We start from the raw sequence: 24,630 nt of genomic DNA, 5'->3' as shown, positions 1-24,630 counted from the left end.
TTTTTAAATTGTATTATGATATAGAGTTTGCATAATATATATATAATGAACCAACAAATACTTAAGATGTGTGTAATTCTTCTCTTTTGTTTGGTGCTTATTGGACTTTTTCTGAAAATCAAAGCACTGAAAGTCTTTAAAAGGTGTGTACCTGAAATAGATAAAAAGGTGTTATTATGATAACCTGCATTGTATGATTGTTTATTGCTATTTGTTGTTAAAAATTAATTCATACTTATTCATATTGAATGCACCCCTTTTAACAACTTCAGGAGAAGTTTAATCTTTTAAGGAGGGGGAAGTGTAATAGTATGGTTTGTCATTTGTCCGAAATGCATGTCCGAAATTTATGTAACTCATAAATCAATATACCTGTTTGAAGTAAGTAGATGGAATTTCCACTGCTGCATCACATTATTATAATCCTTAGTAATTGTATGAAATGTCTAGGAAATGCTTTCTCCATAACTCTACCAGATTAACTCGTAGTTTTGAGTGCCAGCATTGAGTCAACGCTGTGCACTTGTCAAACTTGTCCGCCATTTGCATTTTGTAGGTTACAGCGTAGTAAATTATTCAAATCAGTAAATCGAGTCATTTCTAACATTTAAATGTGATGTTATATTGTATTTATGTATGATTTATTGTATTGTTTTAAATTCATATTAATATGTTGTGTGTTATTTAAGGTATCACCCCAGATCTCTAATGCTGGGGAGCACTATTTTACTATTGTTCTTGCGGAATGCTGGTGTAATGCTGGGCTCACTTATCTTATAAGCATCACTGTTTTACTTCAAAGAAGTTATTGCTGCATTATATTATTAAAGAGTATATGTTAATTTCTCTACTTCAAGACCTTATATTCACTTTTTAAGTGAATATTATACTATTTATGTTTCATACAAAATATGAGCCGCATTACTCAGCCAGCGTTGCTGGTGAAAATACCCAATTCTGATTGGTTACCAGCAACGCCAGCATCAGCAACCACTATATAAGGCGATGAATTTTTGCGATGGAGTCAGTTGTCAGTAGTCACTCGTCTGTAGTCAGTCATCAGAGTAACCTACACTTAACTAAACCAGCCATGAAAAAGAGCTTTGCTGGTAATTTCTACATTATATAAAATTCTAACTATATTTAATACCTTAATTAACTACATATATACCTACAAAAATACTACTAGCATACTTAAACAATTAAAATACAAAACTGACTACTGGTTCCATTGCTGACTCATGTAATAAGTAATTGACTAAAGAACGTGAATAAATTAATAGAAATCCTGACAAATCTTGAGTTTCAATCTTGAATGATTATAAATTTGAACCGCCCGGCTTACAATATGAACCATACTTTGTCTTTTGTATTTTTAAGTATAAGCCATTTGTTCATTTTTATACTACCGTCACTGCTCATCCCGCCTCTATTCAACAAGAATGCAATTTGATACGATTACCACGTCTAATGCAAACAAAATAATTAATAAGAGGTTTAATCTTCATTCAAAGAACACGAATCAATTGCCATACAACCAAAATAAACAAAAATGTAATAGTTATTGGCAAATGCAACGATTCATTTACGAGATAATGTGGTTTTAAATGGGTCCGTACTTTTTTTATCTAATTTCGTTCGTTACACTAATGTTCCGTTTTGTTAAAAAATATTTTGGAACAGTCTTCAAAACTCTTACTCTATATTAAGACGTTTTTTAAGCTTGTTTAAGCAGACTGAACATATTCAAATAAAACTTTTTTGTGTTTGTAGTGTTCGTACATTCGCAGCCATTGAATTGTTCTTAAACAGAAGTATAGAATTATAAACAGGAAGTAAATAAATTTCGATATCGAGTTACAATAGAGGGAAAATTATAGGTTTTGATAAATGGCATTTTCTGCACTCTGAAATATTACTTTATTTTGGCACCATAAAGAGGAAGTGTAGACTGTGTCGGAAAGTGTAGAGACTGGATGATGGGACAGGTACTACTTTTAATGCTCTACCTTCTGTATCTGGAATCGACGGATGCTATACGATTTCCCCACATCAACACCGTGTCACAGCAAGGTACGTGTTGTGTCTACAGTAGTAGACTTATTAACAGTGTTATTAAAAGAATATCGCAGTATAAAAATAGTATATTTTTTTCGACACCGTCTTATTATATTCCTTTTGTTTATTATGTTATTTACAATATCGAAAACAGCAATATGGGAATATGCAATTCTAGTGGAGTGGATCTAGTGTCCTCTATATACCACTACCGGTCTTCTGGGGTCACATTTTCTCCATCCGGCCGATCGGACCATTCAAAGTCTGTAATAGATATGTTTCAAAGACCGGAAAATACATATCAGACAATTTCGTTTCCTGCGTTAAATTTGAAATGTTCATAAATGTGGAACAGTAATAACATACTAGTAGTTTCGTTTTTAGAGTAAAAAATCTTTCCACCAGTGAACATTTCTACTTTTTAGTTCTACCAGAAAAAAAACTAACTACTTAATTGAACGACTATCCCTACCACGGTCATGCATACCCATACCCCACATCGGTCAGACACACCACTACCAAACCACGATCATACATACCCATTCCACACCACGGCCACACACAAACAAACCTTTCCTTCCACTCTCACACACACCTTTTCCCCATCACTGTCAAGCATACTCCTTCTCCCACCACATACATTACCACCCTTTCTGCACCTCAGTCAAACCCACCCCTTCCCCACCATAGTCAATATTCCCCTTCCCAACTAGGTTCAAACACACCTTTATTCCTACCACGATAATGCACACCACTTTCAACCGCATTCACACAAATCATACACACCCCTTACCCCAGCACAAAATCATATACACCCCTTACCCCAGCACAAAATCATAAACACTCCTCCCCCCAACAATTATACACACCCCTTCCCCCACAACAAGCATACACACCCCTTCCCTCACCACGGTCGTACATACCCCGTCCGCAATCACGGTCAAACACACCCCTTCCCCCACCATAATCATAGACACTCTTTCCCTCACCGCGGTCATACACATCCATTACTTCACCACAATCATACACAAACCTTCCCTTACCTCGGTCATACACAATCATTACCTCACCACAATAATACACACCCCTTCCCTACCACAGTCATACACACCCCTTCTCCCACCACACTCATACACAACCCTTCCCCCACAATAATAATAGACACTCTTTCCCTTACCGCGGTCATACACATCCATTACCTCACCACAACCATACACAACCCTTCCCCCACAACAATCATAGACACTCTTTCACTTACCGCGGTCATACACATCCATTACCTCACCACAACCATACACAACCCTTCCCCCACAACAATCATAGACACTCTTTCCCTTACCGCGGTCATACACATCCATTTCCTTACCACAATCATACACACCCCTTTCATTAGTAGTAGTAGTAGTAGTAGTAGTAGTAGTAGTAGTAGTAGTAGTAGTAGTAGTAGTAGTAGTAGTAGTAGTAGTAGTAGTAGTAGTAGTAGTAGTAGTAGTATACTAGTAGTAGTAGTAGTAGTAGTAGTAGTAGTAGTAGTAGTAGTAGTAGTAGTAGTAGTAGTATACTAGTAGTAGTAGTAGTAGTAGTAGTAGTAGTAGTAGTAGTAGTAGTAGTAGTAGTAGTAGTAGTAGTAGTAGTAGTAGTAGTAGTAGTAGTAGTAGTAGTAGTAGCAGCAGCAGCAGCAGCAGCAGCAGCAGCAGCAGCAGCAGCAGCAGCAGCAGTCGTAGTAGTTGTAGTAGTCGTAGTAGTTGTAGTAGTCGTAGTAGTAGTAAGGTTGTCGATAAACACGTCAAATAACAAAATGTATATACTTATGGATCATTTAAATCACGCAAATTCGATATTTGCTTAAAGCAATTGGCTTTATACATCAAACTGCGATATATTTAGCTTTGTATTATCAATGTCACTTGCGTATAGTAAAGCTTAATAATCCAGGGAATATTATTCTATTTTTTGACGTATGGATTACATGCAATAGAAATAACATAATGCATTTAAACCAAATTACAATCACTTCAGTAATTATTAATATGAAATACAAATGCAGAAATGCACTTAAATTAAAAGAAAATAACCAAAGTGTTAAAATATCTGAATTATATTCAGGGTCTGTAATTCAATTTATACTTGGTCGAATATAACAATTTATATCGTCAACATTGTAAAAAAAACATTCTATTTGGCAAATGGAATTTCCATTTTAAACAGCATCAGAATTAAGTTTGCATCCGGAATTTTGGCAAACTTAATATTTATCTTTTTCATCCAGTGTGTTTATTTTGTTATTTTTGTACCACTGGAATTGGTTCGGTAATAGAAATAAAAAATATTTTTGGAATCCTGATTTATTTAATAACTATTATAAGTTTGTATCCAAAGCACATGTCCCAGTGGGAAAATTGCCTTCCCATTAGAAGTTGGCTTTTCCAACTGGAAAATCAGCCCCCATGTTGTTGAAATTACTCCCATATTAAAAAGAGACAAATAAGTAAACTGCACTATTATTATCACCAAGCTAACTGAGAAAAATGCGTTCAGAGTATTACTTAACATTTCCTAAAGATAATACCTTTAAGTACTTTTTCCGATTTGAATTGTCTTACTCTTCAACTTGGGAAAAATCAGGAAATTTGAAAACTCCATATTAGAATATTGTCCAATTAAATCTTCCAATTGGAAAAATTGACACTTTTTCAGTGGGAAAATGTTCCTCCTTTGGCAGTGAGACAACTTGATCTGTAAACAAATATTTATCTTTTTTTAGTTTACCTGTGTCAAGATAGTGTTTCCTTTCCATTCCTCGCTAACACTTCTGTGCCGTTTTCTCAGCGATATATCGAAAGTTACATGAATTTTTTTAACTCAACCAGTGACAAAAATTCCATGACAACCTATTGGATTGTTTTTCCCTATCAGACGCCATTCTTGACGAACCGATTAACACGTGGTTACAAACAAATAATGAAAGAGTAATTGATAAAGGGTGTAAAGATTAGAAGTTGAGTTTACAAAATTTCAATAAATAAATTTGTACGAGTAAGCTCGCTTGTGTTGTATAAATCACTTTTTACGTACTATTGTACGCGTCATTCTTGTACAATAAATCATACCTGGATGTTTTTTTTTGAAGTTGTACAAGCACCAAAACTGCAAACAAGTACATATTATACATGCACAAGTAATGGGTTAGCGTCATCTCTTATGCATTTCCCACACAAACACTTCTAATTTAAGGTATTAGCCGCGTAATACACACTTTTTTAAAAGCTTTAACCGACAACATAGTTATAATCACAGTACACTATGGGACTTTTATCCAAATTTTGAAGATTTTTTACCGTGAATTAAAAAAGTTATTTATGTTTCATTACACCCACCCCCAAACTCCAAGGGCTGCAAAGAGCGACAAGTAAATATTTTGTTTATATTTGATTTTTTTCGCATTATCAGAGATTATGAAATAAGCACAACAGTTTCTGGTAAAATAAACATCAGTTAACAGAAAACTAAAGTTAAAACGAACACATTATTGATACACATGGAAAAAAATAATTTTGATTGATCTTATGATTCTTCGGAAAAGAGCAGTTTTTCGATGTTTGAAAATATATAGCAGTTTTATAAAATTCATAAAAATAGTTAACTATAAGGCAATCTGCTGAAATCATTTTAGATATTATCTATGATGTCTATTGAACAATTTAAAAGACAATTTATGATAGTTTACCGTCCAGTTTTGAAGAAAATATACATAATGTCATGTTACCATACATTTTTATAGCTAATAAAATGCTTAAAAATCAACCTTTTTCTTGTAAAAAATTATAAAGCTTAATTGGACTTATTCATAAAATGTACTCTTTCAAATAAATGAATTTTACTTATGATACTATACTTATGATACAGAGTTTAAAACAAATGAGTGTACTTTTAAACTAAAATATGTGAAGAAAGAAGAACACTAAGTGGGCTTGCCCCTCCAAAAATATCAGAGTGAAAGTTTTCAACGAATGTTTTTTTTTAATATTATAACATGTAAACAATCTCTGTGGGTAATTTGATGTATATCTGTTTTAATTTGTCATTGGTATTCTAACAATTAGTTTTTTTCACAATAATTCTTCACTCTTCAACATTTGAAGTTTGGTCTGTTCCCATGCTTTGTACTTGTAGTGTGTGCACAGATGATAACTCAATCCTGAGTCAATGCTGATTTGGTTTTCATGCACCTTCAGGTACTTTACCCATCAAGAATGTTTAGTGCTGTAAAGGGAAAAAGTTGTACTTTAAAGCCTTTCTAACTAATTAGTATAGATAATTATACTGCCATACATATACAAAATAAAATATAAACAGTTTAATATTTCTCAACATTATTTTGAAAAAACAACAACAAGCTGATACATACATCATCATCACCACCACCACCACCACCACCACCACCACCACCACCACCACCACCACTTGACCACCATCACCACCACCACCACCACCACTTGATTATTGAATACAGTAGGTTTATAAAAAACAAAAACCAAGTCAAATATGTTTTATATGAAATACTCACATCATCTCGATCAGATGCGACTGCCTTGTGGATGGACGTGGCTGTCAAATCCGCTCTCAAGGATCCAACATAGTATTTAATGCAGGCTGGAATTCTTCATAACCCAGTGTTGTTGACTAAGTAATATTCAGACATTTTCCTGCCTGGAAGAAATTAGACTTCTGATTATCAACCAGCAGAAACTACCACCGTAAAATACAAATGCACAAGTATTATACATTCTGCACTAAAATCTGTTTTAGCTAAGAGTAAGGGTTGGTAGGCACAAATGTGTAGTTGTTGTGCATATGGTTGATAATGATTCACAACAGTATGGGGTTTTAACGAGACCTACACCAAGCCAATGGATGTCAATAGTGTCCTAGCAGATGCGGCTTCAAGCCCCAAACCACATACAACTTTTTTCACACTCAGGTTAATTTTGAAAATATGCACTTTGTAAACAAATAACAGGTATGTACATGTATTGTGGTATGTTAGAAATAGGTCACGTACCAAAACACATCATTTTAAAACAAAATTTAAAGTTTAATATTTTTCTAAGATAAAACAATCAATTAAAAGATTACATACTCATATTATATCTTAAACATAAGTTATGTGCATAAGTACATATAAAAATATGTAACATGTACATAAGTACATGTAAAATATGAACATGCTGTCTAAACATTTAGCTAATAAAAATGATTTAAGAATTCCAAAGATAAATTAAAAAACAAACGTTTTTGAACACAAACGTACAAAACTGCTCAAGGATACTTACATTCAGAGCTCTTTGAAACGAATATCCCAGTTCCATGCCGATTGTTGACAGTTCGTTTTTTCCAGAGAAAATCTTCTCTTACGCGTATATTTCACTTATAATCCATGTTTAACTGTAATGACTCAAATTGTTAGATGTATCGTAATCAACTGTCCGCGTGTACTTGTAGTGTTTATTTATTTTAAACGTATATTCATGAGAAAAACCTCACAATGTTTCCAAATCCTTCGATGTAGAAATTCCATTATTGACCTAAGAATAGCCGGGAAATACCTTCTGTTTCTAAAAATAGCAACATCCGGTACAAGCCGAATACGCCCGATGTTCGTCGCGATCTGTTACGGCGAGTGGCGATATATGTCGATGATACCCGATGTTTCCCGAGTTGTATTACATGGCTAATAGCTTAACTATGAAGTCAATTTTTCACTGAGTTTATGAAGGACATGCATTGACTGCAATATGGCTTGACCCGCCTGTGCCATCACGAATATTTTATACTACAATATTTGAAAACTAAATATAGCACGCCGTATTGAAAAATCCGTATCACCATTTTTAGAATTATAATGCAATCTAGTTCTAATAAGATCAAACCCAGAACTTCTAGGAGTTTCCAGTTTATAGGTGTTTTCCCCTTTTACTATTCTTTTCTGTAAATATACTCAAAATATATGGCTCTTTTACTCTTAACTGTAATATGAAGCTATTTGTAAATCTCTCTAGCTCAAGACTTTTGTAATTTACCACACAAATCAACTGAGTCCATGTGGAGTTGAAAATCATAATAGAATGTACCAGATGTCAATGAAAATCAGTTTGTGAAACATGCCTAGCATAATGTTTGATTTACAAAAAAACTCTTATGTTAAATTAAAAGTAAAAAAGCATTATATTTTACGTATATTAACAGAAAACACACGTATAAACACGGATATGAAAAGAAAAACCTCATATAAACTAGAAACTCCTTGCAGTTCGGGATTTGATCTCATTAGAACTAGAATGCATTATAATTCTAAAGAATGTGATACGGTATTTTCACTGTTGGATGTAAAAAAGGAAATTTATAGGCATATAACAAGTTATGTATATCCTTAAAATATGGACATGTTTTTGTAGTTGTGCCAAATTGATTTATTCATAATTTTAAAGGTTATTATTGGAATTGTCACCATTGTGAATTAACGTTATTGTCATTTTACAACATCGTTATGTCTTATTTTATTTTATTTATTACCAAGCAATTAATGAATAATCTCTATGAAAGAGTTCATTTTCATCTACATGTATTTGAATTTCTTTACTTCTAACAGAGGATGTGGATGTTAACATATCAACAATTTCCAAGCGAAGAATACGTTCTGCAAATGGCTTTCCGCTAGATCTTGACGTCAGATTTACGTCAAATAACCTACGTTCAGATTTAAAACTGAGCATAAATGACGTCAGCGATGATGTACCAGTGGTTTTACAGAGAGCTGGGAAAATGGTGTCTTACCGGGTCTCCTCAGAGGTGAGCTGTGAGGATCATGATCACAGTTTCTTGAGGTGGGTTGTAAGGATTATGATCAGAGTTGTTTGGCTTTGATCAGACGAGTTATCTCGTTTCCGAGATGATCTCTTGGTGTCTAGAAGTCAGAAATGGTATCAAATGTGTATAATAGTACAAATTGAATTTAAGATAATTTGTGTTTGTGTTAATAATGAGATGCAAATAGGGAGTCTTTTTTATTCAAGTTATAGTAATCGTATGGTTATATAGGCAAGCCAAGCCAATAATTCATGGGGGGGAGGGGGGCAACGGTGAATGCCAAACGTCAAGTAACTGTGAATCAGTTGTTTAAGAGCTACATGTAAATCATCGTCTATAAGATAAAGTAAACAAAACATTAGATATGCTGAATAAAAAATTGCAATTATTTCATGAATACAGACTCATTAAATGAGCCAAAACACAATCATAAATAACTGAAATGTGCTATCAAAACTGTATATGAATTAAAGCAAACTTATTTACATTTTATAACTTGTCTCTCAAATATTCGATCATGATTCTGTGCTATCTTGTGTTTCTAGTTTTGCACCTTGGGTTTATATTACCGAACTGATGTATACAATTTCATGACTTCATTTCTTAAATAAATATTGTGTATTTTTGCAGGCCGCCGCATTCTACATGGACGTTTCAAACAAGGCGGCATTTATCGTATGGCGGGCTGACGATCCTGAAACGGAAAACTTTCTTTTTGTATAAGGGTGTTTCCTTTTTGTATGAGGGTGCCAATAGAGTAATCATCAGTATCATCATCATCATCATCATCATCATCATCATCATCTCACTTTTTACATTATTATTATTATTATTATTATTATTATTATTATTATGTGTAATCAACTTGACAGTAACTAAAAATTGAAGGAGTCATCGTGAGGTCTACTCAGTACTCAACACCAATGACTTTAAATATTTTATGGTGAAATAAAAAAGAGCACTTTATAGAGATTTAACATATCTCATTATTTATGTTCATCTTTATTATCCTGTTTATCTTAAGTTTGTTTCGTAAAGTTTGGAACGTAATTCAAAACAAAACAACAAAAACACGAATATAAAGTTACCACTGTGTAGAAGTAAGGCCCGTCTTTCCCCTCCCAAAGTTCAGGAAATACCAGGCTGGCGTACTGGAGCTGCTCGTAGAGCCACCAACGTTAATATTGCCTTTATGGAAGCGGTTGGGGGGGGGGGGGGGGGGTGCAACGTGGCACAGTGTACCATATCCTATATCATATATTGTATAACATCTATTATATATTTATAAAACCATTGCTTTATAACAAAATGTATAATGCGTTTTTTTAAACGGAGGGCTTATAGCAAAAGTTGTTATAACTTTTGCCCCGACCCAACTGTATATATTCATCATACATGTGTGATATGAACTTGTTACTGGTTACTTCATACAATTATCAGTTCGGGACGTACCAGTCTGGCGATCGAGAGCTGCTCGTGCAGCCACCAACTTTCGTCAACGCCGGCCACTCCGTGACGGAAATTGAAGATACCAGCCCGACTGACACTGACTTCCTGGTAAACCCCGATTTCAGTGAGTTCACACATAATTCTACCATGTTTGATCACTTGAAAAAATGAGTAAAAGTTAAGGCAATTATAAAAGTAATGGGTGGTAAAAAGTACATAAAACTATATTAAAGCTATATTTAAATAATTTCGAAATGTATACTTTTTTCGGTTCGTATACATTTTTACTACAGAGCAATTTTAAGAGTATAATAACTTTTAGTACTCTCTATGATTTCTTTAGCCTAAATACGCACCAGTTCTGGTATAATAAGAAATCAAGTACAGATGTATAAGTATAAACATGCTCATTCCTGTAAGCTGTATAAGTAATTTAAAGATATAAAAAACTCGAAGCATGATGATTGTTTGCCTTGTTGTTTCAAGCGTGGATTTAAATATTATTAACAAGGAAAGTTGAATAAGATTGGGCATATTCATACAATATACAATGCATTTGAATTAGACACCACAGCAGTTTTTTATATTTTGTGTTAACGATCATTATTGGTTCTGTGAATAACTGATCATTAATTGCTAGCATTTGTCTGTATAGATGCAAGCAGAGCTGAACAGATAGTAGCATCAAATTACAAGAACTCCGACCGAGTGAAAAGACAGGCAACAGATTATGAAGTTGAAATCTTCTTTGTTATCGACTACAGTCTTTATTCCTTGTATGTCTTTGCAGATATCTTCGTAATGTAAAACCTTTAGTTCTCCAAAATCAAGCTGCACCACTACTTTTTTTATCTAAATATATTGTGAGAACAAAACAGATCAGTATTTTACTACCGTTGATTTTATAATATCGTGTGATAATTAAAGTAAATATACATAGACAATTACACACTATAACATCTAAAAACAAATTATATCAGTACTTATTTGTCACTACGCTGTTTCTGTACCAAAAGCATGTTTTATTTTCTAGCTGGTATAGGCATATGACGGGCACCGATTTAGAAAAGCAAACATCGGCGATTTCAGCCATTAAACAATTCTACGCTTTTGTTTTAAATGCGGTAAATATCATTTTACACATTATTAGTTTGTTACCATAAGACAAATCAGCAATCAATCCTTACGTCTTAATACGCATCGTTCCTTATTCTCCTCCTTTTAGTACCGGTGTGCACAGGCAATATGAACGCTCAAGATATAGCGTCCCAAACTTCCGAGAAGCGTTACTGCACGCATGCATGAACTCAAGTATTATAGGAAGAGGATCAAACTTCCGAGAAGCGTTACTGCAAGCATGCGTGAACTCAAGTATTATAGGAAGAAGAATAAACTTCCGAGAAGCGTTACTGCACGCATGCATGAACTCAAGTATTATAGGAAGAGGATAAGACTTCCGAGAAGCTTTACTGCACGCATACATGAACTCAAGTATTATAGGAAGAGGATAAGACTTCCGAGAAGCTTTACTGCACGCATACATGAACTCAAGTATTATAGGAAGAAGATAAGAGTTTTTACTATTTGTGATACTTAAAAAAATGAATTTATACAGTCGCAAATGGTCAAATTAAGTAAGGTATATGTGTTCGATGTTTATCATCCGCTCAAAGGAAGAGCCAGGCTCAATTTCATATGTTGTTAAGTAATTGCTGACTTACGTCTTGATTGTTCAGTCAGAGAGCCCAAGAAGTCCGATTATTGCATTTGCTGTGCAGGTGGTGACATTAAAACGTTGAATTTCTGTTGAAAAAAGCTTGGCAATATAAAAAAGTTTTCTATATGCCATACATTGTGCCTCAGACTATGACAAAAGGCCCGAATCAGCACAAAGATCCATAGTAGCATGATTGGTTTACTGCAACAGTGCCGCTCGTGTCACTGAAAATCGACAATTGTGCTTGAGTACCATTCGGAACTCCTCAGACATTTTATTGAAAACAACCTCGGATGTGTGTAGACGGTAAGAAATCGGTATACTTTAACTACGCCCCAAGTAGTAATTTCAACTTAGCAGTTAAACTTAATGACTTAACTCTTAGAAATCTTAATTATGTTTGCAATAATACACTTCATTGGCAATCAATTTAAACTTAGATCTACAAATACAAGCTAAAACACTACATTTAATTAATACTGTAATTCAAAATTTTACGATCTTCTTCTACTGATGTACCGGCATACACCAGAGGTTACGATATAAATGAACGAGGTTTCCGAATAGCTCTAGAAAGGGCCGGCCCGCTTAGGCTGAAAGGGCACTTACGGCGTAACAATACTTATATAACGAAAATTAACGTTGTCTACATTAGATTCTCGACTTTTGTGATTTTTGCGAGCGCCAGCGGGAACCCTGCACAACTGACATAATAATGACCATAGGGAACTATCAATGGAATGTCTCATTTCAGGTTGTTCTTGTTACAAACACTCCTTAAAACTAAGCAGCATCATTTAATTTTATACAGATATGTTCTAGGTCACTAAGGCATATAGCTTACTTTTATAAGTTGTTAATTTCAATTTAGTGACCTGTGGAGGAAAGGTAAGCAGGTGCGATATTTGTTGGACAATCAAAACATTACGACCGCCAAATGGCGTGCCCGTCGTGCGTTTCAATAATTTCTTTTAGGGTAAACAAATCGTGGGGCAAATTTAACCTGATTTTGAAGGATTTTTAATTGTATTGGAGTGTACAGATTCTAAAATGTGAACACTAATCTTGTTGATTTTATTTCAAAAGAACTACATTTGGAAAAGGTCAAATTTTCAAGATATATGCCTTATATGTTTACAGATGAGCGTTCGCTACAGCTCAGTGACGGGTTCAGGCTACACCATTTCCCTCGTTTACGCGGGAATATCCATTGCAACGGTAAGAAGCACTGAAATAAAATTCATTGGTTGCCTAGTTGTGTCTGTTTGCTTTACAGGACAATAAGTATCCGTATTAGTATATCAGGGCGGATATCAATCGTAATTTATCTGTTCTGTTGATAGTTCTTTAAACAGATTTTTCCCCAATCGAGGATCTGAGACGGTTGTTGTTAAAAATAGTGACTTAATATAACAGCAAATCCTGTCCATATTGTAGAGTTCTACAGACGCACCGTACGTCGAGAATAATCTACAATCATTCGATGTAAATGGCCGTCGAGCGTTCCTGGCCGAACTCGTATTGCCTGCCTTTAAGGACTGGGGAAATACCAACCTTAAGCAGAATTACAACTTTGACGTCGCTATGATGTTTACAGGGTAATTTCGCCACAACCGTTCTAAAAGACGTATTGTATAAGTTAACCGTAATTTAGGGTACGTTGAAAAACTGTTGAGTTCCACCAACGTCGTGCAAAATAAATTGAATTTGATAGAAATAGTCATTTTTAAACACACCCTAGTTCACTGTTCTATAGATTTCGAAAGATGTTATGATATTTGTCATTGCAGCGTTGTTGTTGTCGCCATCGTGTAAAAAAAATTGACAATTACTTGAAACCGTTAAAGATATTTTCACAAACCGTACATGTTTAACAACGACACTCTTTATATGTGAAGCAATACTATGCTCTAGCGTACATTTGGTCAAGTAATGCTCTTTATCAACGAGCAGTGGCATCTGTCCCAGTTTTCTAGTTTGCATTAATTACTGAAACATTATTTTTATAGCAAGAGGTCCACGTGGCCCTACATCTCTCATCTGAGTACATTGGTTTCCAAAAATGACATTGGTTGCAAAGACAAAAAGGAAGTTGTGGAGAAAGTTAATTGTTTCTAAGGAGCTCCATGGTTGCTTAGGAATGTGATAGTTATAAAGCGAAGCAAGTCAGTGAAGAGATAGTAATTGTTGCTGAGTAAATTGTAGTTGCTAAGGAATGTGATAGTTGTTATTGGAAGAGATAATTCCAGCAAACTGCTGCCGAAAAGGTCATCGATCATTTAGAAAAAATATTTGTGGTTTCTATGGAGCCTGAAGGTTGCTAATGATTGGTGATCGGAAATTTGACGATTTTAACATAGTTAGACAAGGACCACTAGACAAATCTACATAGTAAACATCTCAGCTCTGAGCACTGCATTTTCGAGTAAAACAAAACATTGTAACAAAGTAAAACAAGGGTTGGACCAACATTAACCCGAGGAACACGATTTGAAAACAAAATGATGATATCCACTAGGCAATGCTATATGCCAATTAGATAAGCTCTAGACCTTTTGGTTTTTGTTTTCCTTATATAAGTGTACATAAAACTGACCAAATTCTTGGCGACTATTTTATTTTAAACAAACTTACATCACATAAGATACATTTTACGGTTTTCTTTTATTATCATGTTAGTGTCTCCGCCTCTGGTGGCCATTGTTTTCTACGAATCATCATTGCTTGAAGGAATATGAAAGAGGGTCACCTTATGTACATTTCAGTGACATTATTTTGAAATCTCATGTGCAGTTTTGTTGAAATTGGCCAAATGATTATGGATAAGATTTTGTTTCAAGGAAAATGTTGACAATGAACGGATGACGTACAGTGACCTATAACAATAGTTTACCCTTGATCACTTTGTGCTCGGGTGAGCCAAAAGAAACTTACTGAAATAGTGAAGGCCTTATCTAGTATCCTCAAAGTGTTAAGACGTATAAACATACATAAACACAAACAAAAGTTAAAAGTCGAAATTAAACATTGGCATACAAATGCAGGAATGAAATTTCAACAATTATTGTTTTGTTTTATATTTTAGTTATGAAATGGGCAGATTTGTCAACAACGAGTTTTATTCCGCTACTGCAGGTAACAAAACGTTTTTTTTATTATGACAACATGGCATAGAATTTTATAAGTTTTCGGAAATTTCTGAATAACTTGCATTCTAGTTATTCTATGGTAGATCGTTGCTAGGAGTGACCTCTTATGTTATGCTAAAGGAATAGGTTGGAGCACGTGTCACTTAATTTTATAGGTCAAGGAAATAGCAGGAGTGCATTCCCTCACGTGAGTGTGAAAAGAGAACGGATGGTTTGATTTTTCTCAAGGCATATTATTGAACATATGAGTTATCAAAACGATACAAAAAACAACAACAAATATATATAGGAGTTGCCACGAGTCATCATATATTACACAATTTTATTCAACGAGTGCAGGAAAAAAATATTTCATTTTTCCTGGACAAGTTGAAAATAATTTTATTGTATGATGAGTATGACGATTGACAGATTCTCATTATAACATCATTTTTTTTACGGTAAAAAGGTAACAAAAAATTAAATATGTGTCACCTGCAATGATAATTTGCTGAATACCACAAACTGACAAATCAATGTCATTTCCCGCGCTACACGCATTGCAATAATGTAGTTTCGAAAATATTTACATCAAGTAAGAAACACAACATAAACATTAAACTGTGAACGAAAATTTGCTGTTTTTTTAAATGGTGACTTGACAGCCGGTTTATATGACGCCATATTTGTAATATGTTCATTATGTTATGTCTTGTTTATGTACAGGTTTTAAAGGGCATTGAGACCAGATGGTCCAACATCAGCAAATACATTATTTTCACAAGACAAACCCAGAACTGTCAATACGAGCTTATCATGAATATTTTGTCGCTGTCTCAGCTGAGTTTTCCCATTTGAAAAGTCAAAGTCAAAGTCAAGAAATTTATTAAGTAATCAAAGGCCACCGGCCCAAAATACGTGACATACATAATAAAACAAATAATATACGAGTTGTGTCAAGAAAAGGAATTTAAGCATATATCCAAACATGAGTATATCCTTTTAATTTTTAATTTCTAAAAGAAGATGATATACATAGAAAGACAACTTACTTAGAATCTCATAATTAGTTGTTTTCATAAGGCTATAAAAGTCATTCAAATCTACCCCAGCAGAGTACCAATTAAACAAATATTGTCTTCTTATATTGTCATACTTTCTACAGACAAAAAATGCATGATATTCACAAACTAAGACAGATAAATGTTCGTTATCATAACAAAAAGTACATATACGATCATCTTTTGGTATGTTTGATGCCTACCAGTTTCTATTCTCAATTTATGGTTTGAACATCGAAATTTTGAAAGTGCTATCTTGTGCTTAAATGGTATAGCTACTGATAGGTATCTTTTAACATTCAGCAGTGTTTTAAAGTCTTTGTAATGAGAACAGCGACCAGAATTATTTACAGATTCAAACCAGTTTTGGTTATAGCAATCAATAATTCTCTGTTTAAAGATTGTTAAAAAAACGTTAACACTTCCAACGTCTTGAGTTATCCAAATATATCCAAATCCATATGTAAACAACATGTTTTTAATATTTGTTACCCAGCAAGTTCGTCCAACTTCATCAAGAGATTTAAGCATTAAATAACATTGTTTCGGATATCTAGTATAGGTCATTCTTAATAATGTACAAAAATATCTCATACAATTAGAAAAAATATGATGTACACAATGGTAATCTACCACACTCTCCAAGAACCATGCAGGTGTTCGTAGTCTTATTTACCCAAAGGTGCTTCCTGCACAAGTCATTATATACAGACTCAATACTTGGACTAAACTCATATCCCCAAATTTGAGAACCGTAACATAAAATAGGGTTAATCATGGTATCAAATATCAAAGTTCTTTGGTTGGGAAATAACCGAAGGGCTTTTGATAATGTTTAATTGCAAATATAGATTTTTGTGCCTGAGCCGACAACTTTTCTTTAGCTGATGTCCATGACAATTGTGGGGTAAAAAGAAGTCCCATATACTTATAAACTGAAGTAGTTTTAACGTTTAGTTCACGAAACTGCCATTTTTCATAGCTCCTTAAAAGTCCACCATTTCTAAATACAATAATTTCTGTTTTCTCAAGGTTCACCTCCATACCGGAATTAAGACAAAATTCATCTATCGTATTGAGCTGCTGCTGTAGTTTTAATGTTGTTTCGGCGCAATTTGCAATGTCATCTGCGAACATTAAACATATTATATCTGGTATATCGTTGGTGATGAAAATGCCAGACCCACATTTCTCTCTTAAAAGAGCAGATAACTCAATTATAAAGAGGATAAAGATTGTCGAACATGATTTATCTCCTTGCCTCGTACCGATATTACAGGGAAACGAATTAGTTACCCCACCATTTGTTCTAACACATGAATTAAGGTTAAAGTACATAGATTTCAAGACTCTTAAAAAATTACCATAAACACCTAACTTTTGAAGTGATTGAAATAGTTTTACGTGGTTAATTTTATCAAAAGCTTTACGGAAGTCAACATATAAACAGTAAAAGCGTCCTCTTTTTTTGAAAGGTATGGTTCTTAACCATAGCTTGTAAACAAAATATATTATCAACCGTGGAATAATTTCGACGAAACCCAGCTTGACATTCATCAATCTTATTATTTTGCTCAGCCATATTATAAAGTCTTTTATTTACAACACCAGAAAAAATCTTATACATGGTATTTGTAATTGATATACCACGGTAGTTTCCTGGTACAGTATTTGATCCAGATTTATGAACAGGGCATATTATACTTTGTCCCCAAGATTGTGGAAACACTCCTGTTGACAAAATCTTATTAAATAATAACAAGAAAAAAGGTCCTATATCAGAACACGTATATTTATAAAATTCAGACGGAATTCCATATAACCCACAACTTTTATTATTTAATAGTTTGGAAATAGATGATTCTTCCTCCGATAAAGTAAAAGTATCATTAAGGGTGCTAGCACTTTCGTCTATAAAATCATGAACATTTTCACTATTCGGATCAACCAATACTGCATTTTCATCATAGAGAAGGCTTCTGAAATAATCGTGCCAGTCATTGGCAGCAATACTAGACACAGCTTTCGATTTCTTTGTACCAAGTTTCAATTGTTTCCAAAATGATGTTGGGTTTGCACTGTTTACTAATTTAAATCTATTCTTACATTGATAATCGTATTGCTTCACACAGCAACAGTTTTTAAACGCGTTACGCTTATCTTTATATATTTTAAGGTCATTGCTACTATTAGAATGACGAAATGCACGTAGGGCAGTGTTTTTTAATTGTTTAAGTTGATAGCATTCTTCGTCCCACCATGGAGGTTGGTCTGACACATATTTAATTTTGCTTTTCATACAATTTCCAGCATCATAGTATATTTTTGTCAATGCATTGATTTATACCATCGTTCATTGATTGTAAAATAAGAGCATTACGAGCATGCAATAAGTTACGTATGTTTTCTATAAAGGTATCACACAAATTATTTTGCAACTTGTATCTATCATTAGTCGCATTTATGCTATCAGTCATAACCGTAGTTTGCGATAATTCCTTAGAGTTCAGGTTTAACATACATGAGATTGGAAAATGATCAGAATCATCTGCATTTAACACTTTAAAATCTCTAATATATTGAAAAAGGTCAGAGGAAGCTATCATATAATCGACTGTACTGACACCATCATTTGAAAAACATGTAAATTCTCCGTTTAAGTCGCTCGGGAATCTACCATTTAGAATATGAACGTCTAAAATGCAGCAAAAATTAACTAATGTTTTTTTCCAAAATTATTCCCCCGAATCATATCCTTATTGTTTCGTGGCATTTCAAAATAACTCCCCTCATATTCTACATCGCCAAATACATAGTTAAGATTATCATTGGGTATAAAATCTAAGAAGTCTTTATTACGAGAATTAAAGTCACCTGACAATAATAATGAAATATCTGTATAATCGTGTCTAATAATTTCGAAATGCTCAAACAACTGTAATATGCCATTTTTATCAGTTTTCCTATCGTAATATGTGGAACCGTCTGGCGAAACATATGCGAAATACATAATACTATCATTACATTGATAGAATGACGATAAGTTGAAACTAGCGCATAATAGTTTCCAAGTTAATAGTTTGTATATTTAGCATGTAAAAGTCATATGATTAGAGCAGATACATAAACCGATACTATTTTTAAATTAACTGGTATTTACGTGGTATACAACCCAAGTAAATTTCGATTTGTAAAAAGGCGCAAAAACTGAGTAAAATACATGTGGCGTTAGCGACGTGATACATCTGTAATTAACGCCCATTGCGTTGTACACAGCGATATCATTTTTGTTTAAGTTTTATGTAAGTTAACGACTGTTACTTGTGTTAATGTGATCTTTCTGCGCTGCCAGTGTTTTAAGACGAGTCTGAATTCTTTAGACTTGTTTTCTATATGATTTTGTTTACTGAGTTATCTGTTATTTTTAAGTTATTCCTGATGCAGTTGTCGTGTCAGAAGTCCATTTAAAAAATAAGTGATACAGAATCGTGTATTTTTATGTTCAATGATCCCACTTAAATAGATTTCTTAATTTTGAATAATCAGAAAACTATTCTAGTGTCAAGAAATTCAAGTGATTGTTTACTATATTGTTTTAAGGGACTGTACACCAGACTGGGACCAAAAAACGTTTTTTTGTAAAAAAAGTAACAAAATGTAAAAAAAAAAATGTGTTGGAGACCGGGTCGAACCTGTGTTGCCAAATTTGCAGTCCAGCGTCGTATCCACTGAGCTACTACGGCTTACTCTTATTAGATGACATAATTAAGCTATTTACCTACCTCGGTAATATCACGTGATAACACCGACTAGCCAATCACGCATAAGGAATGAATTCTACCTGGTAGACATACCCAGTAATCTTTTTTATGGAAAAATACGAAATAACTGCTAAACTTAAATAAATTGTATTTGGTATTTGGTACTATGTGGTACTTCAGTTAGTAGGTTTCAATGCATTGTACACATCGATGCCAAGTTAATGTCAGTTTTCGACAATATTCTCTTTTTTTCGCTATTTTATCATATGGAGTACAGCCCCTTCAAGAAAGTTGAGTTCTTCAAAAAAGATTTGTTTTATAGTTTCCATTTATTTGAATTTCTACAATTGGATGATTGTGTGTAATAAAGTCAGAAAGACGCTGTAAACATAAAACATACAAAGTCACAAACAAGGGGAAACCCCGTCAAACAACTTCATCTTCTCCAAATGATTGTGAATGATTTCCATTATTTATAATTAAACTTTGAATTTCATTATAAAACAGCACGTGATTGTTGTATTTAGCCGAAAACGAGATACAGCATGTGATAAAGAACTGACCAAAATGATTAAATGAAATAACAGACAATCATAAAATATATATTAAAGCATTTTTATGATCAATGGTTGAACGGAAATTGAAGTACATCCTTCAAGGAGCAGTTGCAAACAAACTAAACAACTGGACGAGTAGATACCATCACCACTCTATATCATACTGATAATAACGGTATCATCAGTCGGGCACATGGTCATTTAAAAACTTGCTCGATTGCAGGCCTCGCCTACACTCCTGGAGCGTGTAGTAACTTGAATTACAACATCAACGAAGACCATTTCGGGGCGGTTCTAGCCACGATTGCTGCACACGAGTTGGGACATAAGTAAGTGGTGGACACGAGGCAAAGGCTTGAATAAAAGGAATAAGTCAGCGAGTCGTAAAGAGGAATTCGTTCTTGTTCATGTAGCTCATTGGGCAGATAATTCGGAATTATTGAGTGTTTATAAGTGTTTTTATCTCTTCTTTTAGCATTTGAATCTAAGCATATCATATCATGGGCTTATTTCAAAATATATAGGTTTTGCAAACGATTTGTTTGTGATTTACAATTTATGTCACTGAACACACTGGATCTGCTCGATCTATTATGTGTTGAACATTTTCACCGTTTTTATTCCCCGGACCCGGGGTTGTTTATGGAATACAAAGTGATACCGTTCAACCAATCTTTCTTCTCATTTCTTTCTAGAAATCAGTATTTTTTCGCGTGCAAATTGTTCAATTTAAGGTGGTCTCTATAACCTATAATATGTGAAAATAAAGAACTTATTTACAATAATGATATTAGAAATAATAAACTGTTAAAAATCCTCAATCGCATGCTATTCAGTTTGGGCGCCCAGCACGATGGTACAGTCGACGGTAATGGCGAACTTTGTTCGAGTGACGATGCGTATGTGATGGCTCCCTCTTTTGGCGTATCTTCTGACGAGATCAAAAACCTCCATCGCTTCTCATTTTCTTCATGCTCCATCGATTACTTTACTGCGTATATCACTACGTTTAACACGTAAGTAGTAGTGCAGTTAAGGTTATGGCTAGAACATATTTGATACGACCCAGGCTTATGGTGTCTTGATAAATAACAGTGATAATTATCCTTACCGCAGGTAGACTATTATTGTTCCACGGTGGCGTAACTTAGTTTACCTCTTTTAGATATTTCAGCAATCAAGTATATGCCTAAAACATGATTAATCCTATATAACTAATGCATAGTATTTATGATGCACTTGTATTGTTTAGGATGTTTTAATTTTATTCAATCGTTGCTACTCAAATCATGATTCAATTTAGTTTCACTTTATTTATTATTCATACACAAGTCGTTTATAGTTTTTACAGTACGCGATCTTTCTTTCTGAATAGGACATTCTTTTATCTAGGTCAGGAGAGTCCTACCAAACTTGTTTTGGCCAAAACGGCCATCAACCGATCGGCCAGCCTCGTGTCCGATTTAGGTTTTGGTATATAAACACACTGGTTTTCGGGTCACATGAGTCTGGACAGGATCATGAAAACAAGCTATATGTCAAATAAATCAGCGAAAACACATAGTTTTCAACAGTGTATTTGTCAACAGAAAGCTTTCATAGTTGAACACTACGTTAGCTGATGTTGTTATTTGCAACAGTGACAATTCTTATGGGGCTATAAAAACGGCATTAAGAAGTGCTATGCCAGATTTGAATAAGTGCTGCGTGATGTTTATCATATTTTACGGAGAAACTTACCATTTCACTTAAATAGTAATCAAAGGAAGTGTTCGTGAAGCTGTTTACATTTACCGGATATCGGGACTAAATTTAAACGGCACAATCTGCACATGTACGTATAGTAGATGACCAGGTTAATAAATTAATGTTTTCTAACGCTACAGATGAGCGCAGGATATCGGGTGCTGCTTCGTGTTATAATTTTTGCCTAGGGTGATCATGAGCAGCCAGGGACATGCAGCCCCTGGACGCTAGCGAACGCGTTACAATATTAGGTAAACTCTTAATGATTAACAAGGGCGCATCGACCGAAGCATTTTGTGACGTCGTGAATGTCAAGTTGTAAAGCTGGATAACTTTATTTCACCGAGGATGCACCAATATGGATTGGTCACGGGTGAAATATTTACTTTTGGTATCAACGATGGATTTCTGTTCTTAAGTTCATGCTTATATTTCATTTAATATAATAATTAATTGATATTTTATTGGAAAATCGCGTGAAATGATAGCCAAATGACGTCAAACCGGAGACGACTTCATTATTGTTTTTTCCAGCTCTGTGTGCGTTTATCTTCGTTTTTATACAGTGAAACAATCTTAAATTGAGATAACTCATTGTTTCAAACGATGAGCTTATCAGGATATAAAACACCGTTATTTTCAAATAAACCACCGAAAAGCATGTCTTCTTTAGCATCACTTTTAAGCATGACTAGTTAATAGAATAGGCTCGATGAAATGTAGTACAGTCGAAACTCGTTATGTCGACTTTGTCGGGATCTAGGGAAAAAGGTCGAGATAACGAACATTCGACACATCCGCATTTCAAAAAAAATTAATACCAACCCCAACACATTTGAGTTTGATTCATGTATGAAATCCGATTTCTGAAATTGAAACAGCAAACGTATTATTGAAAATTAAAGTGAAAAAATAAAAGAATTATTTGTGGCAAATTGATTTCATTTACCTTTACGGATTACACAAAACAGATATAAAACAACAATAACATACATCTGAACATTGTAAGAAAACTTCAATTAACTCCAATTATGACAGTTTGTTATTTTGACACACACGGTAGTTTAGCGACATGCCGCAAACCGTCTTGAATATTTTCGCACCTACAACTCCATCTACAGTTCGACATAAGAAACATTGCAAATGCGTGAACTTCTACCACAGGTACTGAAATAGGAGGTCGACATAGCGAAAATCGAGATAGGAAATTCGACACAAGCATATTTATTTTATATAATTAGATGGTATTAATTCGGGACCGGAGAGTCGAGATACCCTACGTCGACATAGCGAGTTTGGATGGTATTGCTGTTTAACTAGATATTTAGCTGGTTGTTCAGGACTATGATAACATTAACAAAGTTGTCAACATAGTCGTCGTTAACTTTCAAGTTTTTACTGCTATGGGGTTGTATTCAATATGCCAATTGTGTCAATCCTATGGTCATATATCAATGACCGCATTCACGGTATAGGTCCATTATCCGATTAGCTCCATCGTTCTTTTATCAAATTAAGACCAAGATTGAATACCACCCCTTGGAGTTTCATGGATACACTACTGCTGTGGTTATATTTCTTACAAAATCTTAGAACGGTATTTCAGCTGTGCTTGTTCTTTTTAAAAATTTAAATATATATGAACCCGATGAAAATAATAATATTGCTGTTTAACTTGATTATAAATGCAAGAAAGCTTTTAAACACCGGCAGATGATATCTGTGCCTTGCTGTTGAGTAATAGAATTAAATTCATTAGGTTATGTTTTGTTTTCGTATTACTCTTGTTTGCTGACTCATCCATTTGTTAATATTGCACATATTGATACTTGTTTACACCCTATATTTATGTACTTTTATTAAAAAACGGTCTTTTGAAATAATAAGTAAAATATTGCTTCGAGTGACAGAATATTTAGTGACATCATGTGATGTTGATGATCATCACATGACAAATGTGGCGTGGAATAGTAATTTGCCCAAGACTGGAGACACTAAGCTTTCAGTTCTTTTTGGAAGACTTTTTTGACGGATTAGTAAAACATGTATACTTGGAGGGTAGTCATTCTAAAATGACGTCCAGGCTTTTTTTTTAATGATGGTTAGCCTGGAACGTCATTCATAACAAAATTCGTAAACATGTAAAAACTGTCTATGAAATGAAATGGTCTTCATTTGTATTCTGTTGCTTAAGACTACCAATAAATACATTAATTCTTATCAATAACCATATCCATTTTGCAAATTCACAAGCTATTTCTTCAAAAAAGTAATTTAAATACCTGA

General features: G+C 34.1%; 1 protein-coding gene across 4 annotated transcripts in view; it reads left to right on the top strand.

Annotated features, from left to right (window-relative positions):
* The first annotated feature begins 1,606 nt into the window (after nucleotides 1-1,606).
* LOC128226462 (uncharacterized) overlaps nucleotides 1,607-24,630 on the top strand; it is a 39,309-nt gene continuing 16,285 nt past the window's right edge. Inside the window, exons 1-11 of one of the 4 annotated variants that reach the window (XM_052936346.1) lie at nucleotides 1,607-2,073; nucleotides 8,708-8,907; nucleotides 9,556-9,642; nucleotides 10,366-10,498; nucleotides 11,030-11,150; nucleotides 11,408-11,498; nucleotides 13,232-13,309; nucleotides 13,529-13,689; nucleotides 15,177-15,226; nucleotides 20,822-20,927; nucleotides 21,435-21,614. In XM_052936346.1, coding sequence (XP_052792306.1) covers nucleotides 1,977-2,073; nucleotides 8,708-8,907; nucleotides 9,556-9,642; nucleotides 10,366-10,498; nucleotides 11,030-11,150; nucleotides 11,408-11,498; nucleotides 13,232-13,309; nucleotides 13,529-13,689; nucleotides 15,177-15,226; nucleotides 20,822-20,927; nucleotides 21,435-21,614 — 1,304 coding nt within the window. In that variant the 5' untranslated portion in view covers nucleotides 1,607-1,976. Of the gene's footprint in view, nucleotides 2,074-8,707; nucleotides 8,943-9,555; nucleotides 9,683-10,365; nucleotides 10,499-11,029; nucleotides 11,151-11,407; nucleotides 11,499-13,231; nucleotides 13,310-13,528; nucleotides 13,690-15,176; nucleotides 15,227-20,821; nucleotides 20,928-21,434; nucleotides 21,615-24,630 lie in introns of those variants that run through there. The other 3 variants (XM_052936347.1, XM_052936345.1, XM_052936348.1) reach the window with 3 other exon arrangements.

Source organism: Mya arenaria, chromosome 3 (assembly GCF_026914265.1).
Source record: "Mya arenaria isolate MELC-2E11 chromosome 3, ASM2691426v1".
Lineage (NCBI taxonomy): Eukaryota > Metazoa > Mollusca > Bivalvia > Myida > Myidae > Mya > Mya arenaria.
This window is presented reverse-complemented; position numbering and strand designations above follow the sequence as displayed.